Source organism: Hemitrygon akajei, chromosome 25 (genome assembly GCF_048418815.1).
Source record: "Hemitrygon akajei chromosome 25, sHemAka1.3, whole genome shotgun sequence".
Lineage (NCBI taxonomy): Eukaryota > Metazoa > Chordata > Chondrichthyes > Myliobatiformes > Dasyatidae > Hemitrygon > Hemitrygon akajei.
The window spans coordinates 11753644-11766420 of NC_133148.1; the positions used below are offsets into that span (position 1 = coordinate 11753644).

Consider the following 12777-nt stretch of genomic DNA (forward strand, 5'->3'; position numbering starts at 1 on the left):
GGTCAGCGAGAAGTACCAGAGCAGACTGGGGTCATCGAGAAGTGCCAGAGCAGACTGGGGTCAGTGAGAAGTGCCAGAGCAGACTGGGGTCAGTGAGAAGTGCCAGAGCAGACTGGGGTCAGTGAGAAGTGCCAGAGCAGACTGGGGTCAGCGAGAAGTACCAGAGCAGACTGGGGTCAGTGAGAAGTGCCAGAGCAGACTGGGGTCTGTGAGAAGTGCCAGAGCAGACTGGGGTCTGTGAGAAGTGCCAGAGCAGACTGGTGTCAGCGAGAAGTGCCAGAGCAGACTGGTGTCAGCGAGAAGTACCAGAGCAGACTGGTGTCAGCGAGAAGTACCAGAGCAGACTGGTGTCAGTGAGAAGTGCCAGAGCAGACTGGTGTTAGCGAGAAGTGCCAGAGCAGACTGGGGTCTGTGAGAAGTGCCAGAGCAGACTGGGGTCAGCGAGAAGTGCCAGAGCAGACTGGGGTTAGCGAGAAGTGCCAGAGCAGACTGGGGTCAGCGAGAAGTGCCAGAGCAGACTGGTGTCAGCGAGAAGTGCCAGAGCAGACTGGTGTTAGTGAGAAGTGCCAGAGCAGACTGGGGTCAGCGAGAAGTGCCAGAGCAGACTGGTGTTAGCGAGAAGTGCCAGAGCAGACTGGTGTCTGTGAGAAGTGCCAGAGCAGACTGGGGTTAGCGAGAAGTGCCAGAGCAGACTGGGGTCAGTGAGAAGTGCCAGAGCAGACTGGGGTCAGTGAGAAGTACCAGAGCAGACTGGTGTCAGTGAGAAGTGCCAGAGCAGACTGGGGTTAGCGAGAAGTACCAGAGCAGACTGGTGTTAACGAGAAGTGCCAGAGCAGACTGGTGTCAGTGAGAAGTGCCAGAGCAGACTGGTGTCAGCGAGAAGTACCAGAGCAGACTGGTGTCTGTGAGAAGTGCCAGAGCAGACTGGGGTTAGCGAGAAGTGCCAGAGCAGACTGGGGTCAGTGAGAAGTGCCAGAGCAGACTGGGGTCAGTGAGAAGTGCCAGAGCAGACTGGGGTTAGCGAGAAGTGCCAGAGCAGACTGGTGTCAGCGAGAGGTGCCAGAGCAGACTGGGGTTAGCGAGAAGTGCCAGAGCAGACTGGGGTCAGTGAGAAGTACCAGAGCAGACTGGTGTCAGTGAGAAGTACCAGAGCAGACTGGGGTCAGCGAGAAGTGCCAGAGCAGACTGGGGTCAGTGAGAAGTACCAGAGCAGACTGGTGTTAACGAGAAGTGCCAGAGCAGACTGGGGTCAGCGAGAAGTGCCAGAGCAGACTGGGGTCTGTGAGAAGTGCCAGAGCAGACTGGTGTTAGTGAGAAATGCCAGTGGCACGTTGGCCATGAGCTGGAGACTAAAGAAGATAAAGCTGAGCTTTCTGTGTCACATCGAAACAGACAGTGAAGTATATCTTCTAATCAGCGAGGATTGTGCTCGGGCAGCCAAACAACAGCTGCCACGCTTCTGGCCCAGGATTTACTGACCCTAGCCCATACCCTACATCCTTGGGACGTGGGGGGAAACGGAAGCAGCCGGAGGAACGGTCACGGGGAGAGCATTCAAACTGGGGAATCAAACCCCAGTCTCACGTAAAGGGATTGCACGTGTACAGGGTAGTGCTTGAAGGCACACCTTGAAAACTGTGCACAGTTCTTAACGAAAAGACATAGTGGCTTTGGAAACGTTTCCCACTCATAGAAACATGAAAAACCTACAGCACAATACAGGCCCTTCGGCCCACAAAGCTGTGCATGTCCTTACCTTAGGGCTAGGGTTACCCATAGCCCTCTATTTTTTTGAGCTCCCAGGGTAATTGCTGGGAAGAAGAGCTGGTCCTGTTGCAAATGCATAAGGAAGTTAGATCGGTATTCTTTGGAGGTTAGCAGAATAAGGGGTGATTTTAGTAAAACTTTTCAGATGCTGAAGAGACCTGATCTGGGTACGTAGAGGGGTACAGATCGGGAACGGGGTCTTCAGCGCACAAGAAGTAGAATCAGGTTTATTATCTCTGACGTACTGTATGTTGTGAAATTTGTTCTTTTGTGGCAGCAGTACAGTGCAATACAGAAAGTATGGTACAAATTACAAAGAGAACAAGTATAGTGCAAAAATAGTGAGGTTGTGTTCAGAAGTCTGACGGAGGAGGGGAAAATGTTGAGTGTGTGTATGGGGTGTCCAGGGAGGGGTAGCACCTCTGGCGGCGGGCTTGTCATGCTGCCCCCGGGGGCAGCTCGTCCAGCTTCGGTTCCCCGCACCACCTGGCTCATGCCTGCGGCCGCGAGTAACTGTTCGTGTGCGACAGGGGCCACACGTGGGCTAAACCAGGTTGAGGGTAGCCGGTAGCCTCCAACCCCGGCCAGACAGGGATGTGCCTGCCCCAGGCTCGGCAGACGCGACAGCCAAGAGGGCGGCGCGGCAGCGCTTCGGGGAGAGCGAAAGGCATGACGCGGCGTCCACTGCAGCCCAGGAAGGCTCCAGTCCTGATGATTTTTCAAACCCAGTGCAACAGCTCGTTCGCTATAAGATGCCTCCCTCATTGTTGGAAACGATGGGTAACCAACACCTAAAATGCTGAGAGTGCCTCTTCGGGCTCCAAGGGTAGTAATGGGAAGAGGCATGTTTGGGTAGGGGGGGTCTGTAATGATGAATTAAGCTAATCTTGTCTGCCTGCAAGTGACTGATATCCCTCCGTTCCCTGTACATTCACGTATCTCTCTGACAGCCTCTGAACACCTTCATAAGTCCTGCTTTCACCAACGCTCTGTGTAAAATATTTAACCTACGCATCTTTAAACTTTGCCTTTCTCACCTTAAGTGCATGAAATGACTATCATCTGGTATTTGATGTTTCTACCTTGGAAGAAAGGTTCTGACTGTCTTCCCCATCGACATCTTGCAGAATTTTATAAAAGTAGATGTTTCATTGTCACTGCTGGGAGAATCTCCAATGTGGGGACATAGTTACAAGGGACAGGAAGGGTCAGTGGTTTAAAACTGCAGTGCATGGGAGCAGAGAATCCCTGGAATTCTGTGGCCTGCAAAGTTGTGGAGAATGGATCATCGGGGGGGGGGGGGGGTGTTTAAGGGGAAAATAGGTATCTTTGAATGATCAGGGTAATTGGGGCTGATGGGGAAGAGAAGATGATCCTTTTGCAGGATTGACAGGGATTGCCTGCTCCTGGTACCTTGTGTTCTTATAATGAGAACATGAGAAGGAACTGGGACCAGGGAAGTAAGGAAACAACTCGTAGAATCAGAGAACAAAGCAGCCCTGCACCAGTCCCTTTGGCCCATCTAGTCTGTGCTGAAGTGTCGTTCTTCCTTGTCCCATCAATCTGCACGTGGGCTGTGGCCCTCCCATCCATATACTTACCCAAACTTCTCTTAACTTGTTGCAGTTGAGCCCGGATGCACTACTGCAGCTTGTCTACACTCGCACCACCCCCTGAACGATGAAGTTCCTGCTCCAGGTTCCGCCTAAATATTTCACCTTTCACCCTTAGCCTGTGACCTCACCCTACCTCAGTGGATAAAGCCTGCTTGCGGTTACCCAGTCTCTGCCTTCAATTTTTTTACACCTCTATCAAATCTCCCCTCATTCTCCTACGCTCCAGGGAATGAAGTCCTAACCTGTTCAACCGTTCCTATAACTCAGCTCCTCAGGTCCCGACAACATCCCTGGAAATTTTCTTTGTGCTCTTTCCATCTTACTGATATAATGGGAATGGGACTTATGGGTTTGATCTGGTGGGAGCCAGTGTAGATTCGATAGGCTGAAAGGCCTCTGGGTGTAATAATTGCTTTCTTGAACAGTAGTACACCATATACAGCTGGGAGTTGTCAGATAGATGTCCTGTAGGATGCATCCACTTAAAATGTTGGCCCTTGCCCATAGACAGTAACTGTTCCAAACTCGGGGAGGAGGAAGTGGCCTCAAAAATGGCTGCAGCTGGGATCCATTCACTCTCAGCAGCTCTGGACTGATTCCGCAACCTATGGGCTCACATTATCTACACAGAATGTTGGAGGAGCTCAGCATCTCTGGCAGGACTGAAACGCTGACCGTGCTGTCTGCCATAGACGCTGCCTGACCTGCTGAGCTCCTCCAGCATTTTGTGTGTGTGGCTCGGATTTCCAGCTTCTGCAGATGGTCCCTTGTTCGTGTGAACCTTGTTTTTTGTACGTTAGCTGTTCGTCTTCTTTTGCACTTGGTTGTTACTGAGCTTTGTGTGTGTGGTTTTTAATTGAGTCTATTCTATTTTCTTTGTTCCTTGTCGACATCTGCAAGAAATTAATCTCTAAGTTGTATTTGGCGACACTCGTACCTACTTTGATAATTTACTTTGAAAATACAACACCAAACATGGTTAGCTTTTGGCAGCCTGCCTCCTCATTCCTTTGATTATTGAAGGGTTAAGGAGTCCTGGAACTCAGATTTTGAAAATAAATGAGTTGGTGATTAATTCCTCTGAGCATCTTTTTGTTCTAAGATCAGGTATGAATGTGGATGACAGATATGAAAGAGATGAGCTTGGATTGTAGGATATAATTGTAACCTGACTGGTGATCTCCCCACCACCCTCACCCATTTGTACCCATCTTATACTGTAGCTTTTCCCAAACTAATTTTTTTGAGTTTCTGCAATGCGACAGAACAAAAAAAAGTAAAAGAAAAAAGAGGTTTATACAGTGCAAAGCAAACGTATCAGAAGTACAATTCGTAACAATTAAGAAAAGCGCCCATAGAGGAATCGTATAAAGTTAGTTGACTCCAAGCCAACCATGCGATATATAAAAAAGTTAACCAGAAGTTTATCCCCACAGAGCTGTATTTGTAAAAAGAAGGTATATTGCCTACTACCTAATCTATAATATGCTTACACATCAAAAAAAAAACCCATAAATCTTAACCATAAGAAGCTGGAAGTGAGGGATTTAAATGCAAGAGATAAAAAGGGAGGGATGCACCCTTAATCTAAACGGGAATTATTCAAGAAAAGGTCCCCACACCTTTTGGAACTTAATGTCTGAATTAAGAAGTGAATAATGAATCTTTTTGAGGTCTAAGTAGGACACAGTGTCTCTGAGCCATTGAGCATGAGTGGGTGGGGCAGCATCTCTCCACCTAAGAGGGACTGCACGTCTGGCCAAGAGAGAGGCGAAAGACAATGTACGATGCTTAGTCGGAGTCAAATGCATGTAACTTTAAAAAAAACTTACCCTCCTTTCCAATTTCTGTGGCCACTTAATGCTCCTAGGAGGAAATCAGAGTCTCCAAAGTCAAAATAAATGGATAATCAAAGGATATATATGTCACCTCATGCTACCTTGATCCATTTTCTTGCAGATGTTTAGATGCAAACAAATAAATACAATAGACTTTGTGAAATCTGTACTTCAGTAAAACTGATAAACATCCAATGTGCAGATTGGACAAATGATAGGTTGAAAAAATGTAAATAAATAATATTGAGACGGGTTGTCGAGTCGTTGAAAGCGAGTCCGTAGGTTGTGGAATCAGCTCAGTGTTGAGGTGGCCAGAGTTATCCACGTCGGTTCAGGAGCCTGACGGTTGTCGGGTAATGCTCCTGAGCCTGCCTGTGTGGGACATAAGGACATCCTACCTGATGTTAGTAGCGAGAAGCGAGCATGGCCCAGATTGTAGGTCCTGTGAGCCACGTGTTTACAGGGAGAGTGGGCAAAGTCCACGCACACAGCAAGCACTAGGCGAGGATTAAAGCTGGGTCTCTGGAACTGTGGGCCGGTGGTCCCAGGTTCCACTCTCCCTGGAGTTGCTGACTAATATACTCGTGTTCCGTTTCTCCCTCTCAGATTCGCAAACGGGTCACCTTCTGCAGTCAGGGCAGAAGAAAGTCAACGAGGCGACGTTTAAACTGGACAAGTTGTCTCAGGAGTTGGAGTCAATATGGTCCTCACAAGGCAGCTCCACGTCCGAGGAAGCAGTCCAGGTGTGTGGTCAGAGGAAAGAAGAGCTTAAAAGGAGATTGCATTTGCATTCTTGTAGGCCCATCATGACCCGCTCTTGAAGTAATGGCGTGGCCACATCCGTGGGTATATTCAAAGCGGAAGTTGATGATTCCCGATTGGTTGTGGAATCAAGGGATATGGTGAGAGGGCAGGTGTGTGGGGTTGAGTGGGATCTGGGATCAGCCATGATGAAATGGCGGAGTGGACTCAATGAGCTGAATGGCCAAAGTCTGCTCCTACGTCTGTGGTCTAACATCGGAACCGGGACGGCCACACTGTGCACCGTAAGATCTCACAAACACACAATGGCCGAATCTGTGTATAGTGACTTTGACCGGGGTGGGATAGTGGTAAATACTGCCTTGGGCACCTGTGGAACTAAAAGGCTTTTGGATAGACTGGACGTAGAGAAGGTGGTTCCATCAGTAGAAAAGACCGTGATCCAAAAATCTGTGTGCAGCCTCAGGATATCCCTTTAAAGCTGAAGATGACTGGGGGTGACACGGTAACGTAGTGGTTATCAAGTCAATGAGTTATAGAGTACTATAGCACAGAAATAGCCCTTGGGCCCATCTAGTTCCCGCTGAACTGTTATTCTTCCTAGTCCCATCGGCCTGTACCTAGAGCATAGTTCCCCATACCCTTCCCATTCCACCCTTTCCTGTGTGTCTATCCGAACTTTTCTAAGTGTTGAAATTGAACCCACCTCCACACTCTCATCACAATCTGAGTGAAGAAGCTCCCCCTCATGTTCAGGAACAAGATGGATCAGTTGGTTATGGACCTCAGCAAAGGGAAGTTGAGGGAACACCCCCAGTCCTCTTCGAGAGATTAGTGGTGGAAAGGATGAGTAGTTTTAAGCACCTGGATGTCAACATCTCTGATGATCTATTTTGGGCCCAGCGTTTTGATGCAATTACAAAGAAGGCATGTCAGCAGTGCAGAGCCCAGGGCAGGTTCACACAGATGACAACACTCAACAATTATGCATCTTGGCTGTCAGATACTCCAGTGTTGACTGAAGAGCTAATGAAATGGAACCTGCATCGTGTAATTTCCCTTTAAACAAAGTATTTTTGAATCAACTTAATTTCCTGTTAATTCTTTGAGAAGATTACACGAATTGTGTACAGTATTTGGATTTTCAGAAGTCTTTTGACAAGGTGCCACACATGAGGCTGCTTACCAGGTTAAGAGCCCACGGTATTACAGGCAAGTTGGCTGATTGGTAGGGGGTGGCGAGTGAGGATAAAGGATCCTTTTCTGGTTAACTGCCAGTGACTAGTGGTTTTCCACAGGGGTCTGTGTTGGGAACGTTTCTTTTTATGCTGTATGTCAATGACTTAGATGATGGAATACATGGCTTTGTTGCCAAGTTTGCAGATGATATGAAGATTGGTGGAGGGGCAGGTAGTGTTGAGGAAACAGGTAGGCTGCAGAAGGACTTAGATTAGGAGAATGGGCAAGAGAGTGTCAAATGAAATACAGTGTTGGAAAATTCATAGTCATGCACTTTGATAGTAGAAATAAATGTGCAGACTGTTTTCTAAACGGGGAGAAAATCCAAAAATCTGAGATGCAAAGGGATGTGAACGTCTTTGTACAGAACACAGGTAGAATCTGTGGTGAGGAAGGCAAATGCAATGTTAGCATTCATTTCAAGAGGACTAGAATACAAGAGCAGGGATGTGATGCTGAGGCACTGGTGAAGCCTAAGCTTGAGAACAGTTTGAGGGTCCAGAGGAGGTTCACAAGGATAACTCTGGGAATGAAAGGGTTATCATACAAGGAACATTTGCTGGCTCTGGGTCTGTACTCGCTGAAATTTAGAAGGATGACGGGGGGATCTCACTCAAATCTTTTGAATGTTGAAAGGCCCAGACAGAGCAGATGTGGAAAGGGTGTTTCCCATGGTGGGGAGTCTAGGACAAAAGGCCACAGCCTCAGGATAAAGGGGAGTCCATTTAAAACAGAGATGTGGAGAAATTTCTTAAGCCAGAGTGTGGTGAATTTGTGGAATTTATTACCACAGGCGGCTGTGGAGGCCGGGTCATTGGCAGAGCCTGATAGATTTTTGATTGGACATGGCATCAAAGGATACAGGGAGAAGTCCGGAGGAGGGGGAGAAAGGATCAGCCATGATTGAATGGCGGAGCAGATTCGATGAGCCAAATGGTCTAATTAGAACATAGAACATAGAATAGCTGTTACAGGCCCTTCGGCCCACAATGTTGTGTCGACCCTCAAACCCTGCCTCCCATATAACCCCCCACCTTAAATTCCTCCATACACCTGTCTAGTAGTCTCTTAAACTTCACTAGGGTATCTGCCTCCACCACTGCATTCCATGCACCAATCACTCTCTGAGTGAAAAACCTTCCTCTAATATCCCCCTTGAACTTCCCTCCCCTTAACTTAAAGCCATGTCCTCTTGTACTAAGCAGTGGTGCCCTGGGGAAGAGGCGCTGGCTGTCCACTCTACCTATTCCTCTTAATATCTTGTACACCTCTATCATGTCTCCTCTCATCCTCCTTCTCTCCAAAGAGTAAAGCCCTAGCTCCCTTAATCTCTGATCATAATCCATACTCTCTAAACCAGGCAGCATCCTGGTAAATCCCCTCTGTACTCTTTCGAATGCTTCCATATCCTTCCTATAGTGAGGCGACCAGAACTGGACACAGTACTCCAAGTGTGGCCTAACCAGAGTTTTATAGAGCTGCATCATTACATCGCGACTCTTAAACTCTATCCCTCGACTTATGAAAGCTAACACTCCATAAGCTTTCTTAACTACCCTATCTACCTGTGAGGCAACTTTCAGGGATCTGTGGACATGTACCCCCAGATCCCTCTGCTCCTCCACACTACCAAGTATCCTGCCATTTACTTTGTACTCTGCCTTGGAGTTTGTCCTTCCAAAGTGTACCGCCTAATTCTGCTCCTATGTCTTGTGGTCATAGAACTATAGATTTGAATAAGTTACTAATACCTATTAACCATTAGGCTTTTGAACCAGAGGAAATAACTTCCCTCAACTCTTCACTGAACTGTTCCCACAACCTGCGGAGTCACTTTTAAGGACTCTTCATCTCATGATCTTGATATTATTTATTTATTATTTCTTATTTTTCTTCTGTATTTGATGTTTGTTGTCTTTTGTGCACTGATTGTCCATCTTGTTGGGTGTGGACTTTCATTGATTCTATTATGGTAATTCGATTTATTGAGTATGCCTGCAAGAAAATGAATCTCAGGGTTGTATATGGTGACATATATGTACTTTGATAATAAATTTTCTTTGCACTTTGAAATTTCCCTATAAATCAGGTTCTCAAGTACTGGCAACATCCTTGTATATTTTCTCTGTACTCTCAATCTTATTCAGAACTGCACACAGTACTCAACGTTAGCCCTCACCAACATCCCAACTCCTGTACTCAATACTTGGATTTATGAAGGCCAACATGCCCAATTAACGTGAACTGTCCTTACAGCATCAGTTCAATTCCACTGTTGTCAATGAGGAGTGTGTTCATTCTCCCTGTGACTGTTTGGTTTCCTCTGAGTGCTCCAGTTTCCTCCCATTCCAAAGATGTAGGGGTTACTAGGTCAGTGTGGGGTCACTGGGCCATCAGGGCCTTTTACCGTGGGCTCATTGGGCCATCTGGGCCTGTTACTGTGGGCTCATTGGGCCATCTGGGCCTGTTACTGTGGGCTCATTGGGCCAGTAGGGCCTGTTACTGTGGGCTCATTGGGCCATCAGGGCTTGTTACCGTGGGCTCATTGGGCCAGTAGGGCCTGTTGCCGTGGGCTCATTGGGCCAGTAGGGCCTGTTACCTTGGAGTCATTGGGCCATCAGGGCCTGTTACTGTGCTGTATATCTAAATAAATAAAATCAAAATAAAGTTAATGCTACCTATTTGTGATCCTCTCAGTTTAAGCTTTCTATGTCTAATTGATTCCTAGCCCCCTGCGAAAGATGTTCCGGTGACTGCAGCCGATCCCTTTGGAGTTTCCACCTCAAATAAGTTGGGGCCTCAGAGCCAGCCAGGACCCATCACGGGTGTGACAAGGAGCTCTTCGAAACAACCATTGCTAATGTACGCACCACTGACCGGTGATCGAGTGTCCTCCCCCTATGGCTATGATCCACTAATTTTACCAAAGCAAGACCAGCGATCTCAGCCAGATCGAGCCCCTTCCCCCCAACTGATGTTGGGACCACAGACACAATATTCCAAATCAGACTGGCGATCTCAGTCAGATCGAGCCCCATCTCCTCAACCGATGTTGGGACCACAGACACAATATTCCAAATCAGACTGGCGATCTCAGTCAGATCGAGCCCCTTCCCCCCGACCGATGTTGGGACCACAGACACAATATTCCAAATCAGACTGGCGATCTCAGCCAGATCGAGCCCCATCTCCTCAACCGATGTTGGGACCACAGACACAATATTCCAAATCAGACTGGCGATCTCAGCCAGATCGAGCCCCATCTCCTCAACCGATGTTGGGACCACAGACACAATATTCCAAATCAGACTGGCGATCTCAGCCAGATCGAGCCCCATCTCCTCAACCGATGTTGGGACCACAGACACAATATTCCAAATCAGACTGGCGATCTCAGTCAGATCGAGCCCCTTCCCCCCGACCGATGTTGGGACCACAGACACAATATTCCAAATCAGACTGGCGATCTCAGCCAGATCGAACCTCATCTCCTCGTGGTTTTAACCCCATTGATCCATATTCCCAACCGGACTGGCGATCTCAGCCAGATCGAGCCCCTTCCCCCCAACCGATGTTGGGACCACAGACACAATATTCCCAACTGGACTGGCGATCTCAGTCAGATCAAGCCCCATCTCCTCGTGGTTTTAACCCCATTGATCCATATTCCCAACCAGAGTGGCGATCTCAGCCAGATCGAGCCCCTTCCCCCCAACCGATGTTGGGACCACAGACACAATATTCCCAACTGGACTGGCGATCTCAGTCAGATCAAGCCCCATCTCCTCGTGGTTTTTAACCCCATTGATCCATATTCCCAACCAGAGTGGGCGATCTCAGCCAGATCGAGCCCCTTCCCCCCAACCGATGTTGGGACCACAGACACAATATTCCAAATCAGACTGGCGATCTCAGTCAGATCAAACCCCATCTCCTCGTGGTTTTAACCTCATTGATCCATATTCCCAACCGGACCAGCGAACACAGCCAGATTGTGCCCCATCTCCTCGTGGCTCTAACTCCCTGACTCCGTTGGAAAAGCCTGCCTTCCCGTCGTACCACGGCCAGTCTCCTGTCTATGAGCCACAGTCTTTTAGCAGCAGTGGTGTGATCTCCCAGTCCCCAGGTGTCTTCAGCCCAAGCCTATCAGCCAGTTCTTCAGAACTCTTCCATGGGTTCAGTCCTCAAGAGAATGTCCCTTCACCTTACTCTACTGCTTCATTGGCTCCTGAACATAGCAAGCTGAATTTTGACACAGAGGACTCCTCTCTCACAGCAAGGACAAACCCTGAATTTACACCTGCTCTTGGAGCCTTCAATACTGACCCAGGTAAAGGTAAGTGAGATGTTGCCTCCTGTTTTTCTCCCACACTCCAAAGGTTTAGGGTCAGTGAGCTGTTGGCACCGGAAGTGTGGGGACATTTGTGGGCTGCCCCCAGCACATCCTCATAGATTTGATTTGATCCAAAACGTTGCATTTCACGTCATGAGTCAGTGTACCTGTAACAAACAAAGCTAATCTCTCTAAAGCAAGGAATCCCTGCGGAAGATCCCTGTGCGGCTCCAAGTTATAATGGCAACACAAGTATCGAGGCCACTTTGCATATTCAGTGCCAGCACCTAAGCCTCTGATACAACCTCAGACTCCAAAGGATGGGGCACACCTCAACCCGGGGGTGGTGGTGGCAATATCCTGTGGGCAGGTTTGCTCAGGGTGTCGGGGAGAATATAAGCTAGTCTGGAAGGGTGACGGGGCAGTTAGTACACACAAGTTAGATGCAGGGTGTCGTTAGGCTGTGAGGAAGGACGGGCAGATGATGGGGCAAAATTGCAGTCAGTGGGACGAGCTGAAAGCCAAATCGAAAAGGGGAATGAAGACCGGACTGCAGGTGTACATATTTGAATGCAAGAATAAGGCAGATGGACCTGTAGCATACTTGAGGTTGGCAGCTATTGTTGGCGTCTCTGAGTCATGGCTGAAAATAGATCAAGCACTTCTCAGCCATTAGCTGCCAACCTCGAGGCAGGTGAAGCTGCAGCATTGTTTATTTTGTATCCTGCCTGCATCGCCACAGGCAGTCATTAAGGTATTCAAAATGGAGGCCGATTGGTTCCTGATTTGTCAGGGTGTCAAAGGTCACTGAGAGTGGCAGGAGAATGGAATTGAGAGGGATAGTAAATCAGCCACACTGGAATGGTGGAGCAGACTCAATGGGCCAAATGGCCTAATTCAGCTCCAATCTCTTATGGTCTGAAATTGGCCACACTTGTTACAGTGGTCAGGGATAGTTCCATGTCAGAAGACTGTGACCAAACAGACCTGTTGTGAACTGTGCATCAATTGGCGGGGTTGCAGCAGCGATTACCGATCCCTGTCTCGTGGAGCTGTTCCGGAGAGGAGCTCTTGGTACCGTCGACTTTGAATATTCAATACCCCAAAAGCCTCTGAGAATAAGCTCAAGGCGCCCAGAATGTATCCGTTTCGTAGCACGGCTTCATGAGTGTACAATTAGGCGGAAGGCTCGGCAAAAGCTGTGTCCTAAGAAGCAGGGATA

The 12777-nt window shown here is 48.2% G+C and overlaps 1 protein-coding gene across 7 annotated transcripts in view; it reads left to right on the top strand.

Annotated features, from left to right (window-relative positions):
* Positions 1-12777, top strand: part of ppp1r13l (protein phosphatase 1, regulatory subunit 13 like) — a 109748-nt gene that overhangs the window by 80883 nt on the left and 16088 nt on the right. For 6 of the 7 annotated variants that reach the window (XM_073029045.1, XM_073029047.1, XM_073029042.1 and 3 more), the window contains 2 exons: positions 5828-5964; positions 9951-11558. In XM_073029045.1, coding sequence (XP_072885146.1) covers positions 11090-11558 — 469 coding nt within the window. In that variant the 5' untranslated portion in view covers positions 5828-5964; positions 9951-11089. The remainder of the gene's footprint in view (positions 1-5827; positions 5965-9950; positions 11559-12777) is intronic. The other variant, XM_073029049.1, reaches the window with a different exon arrangement.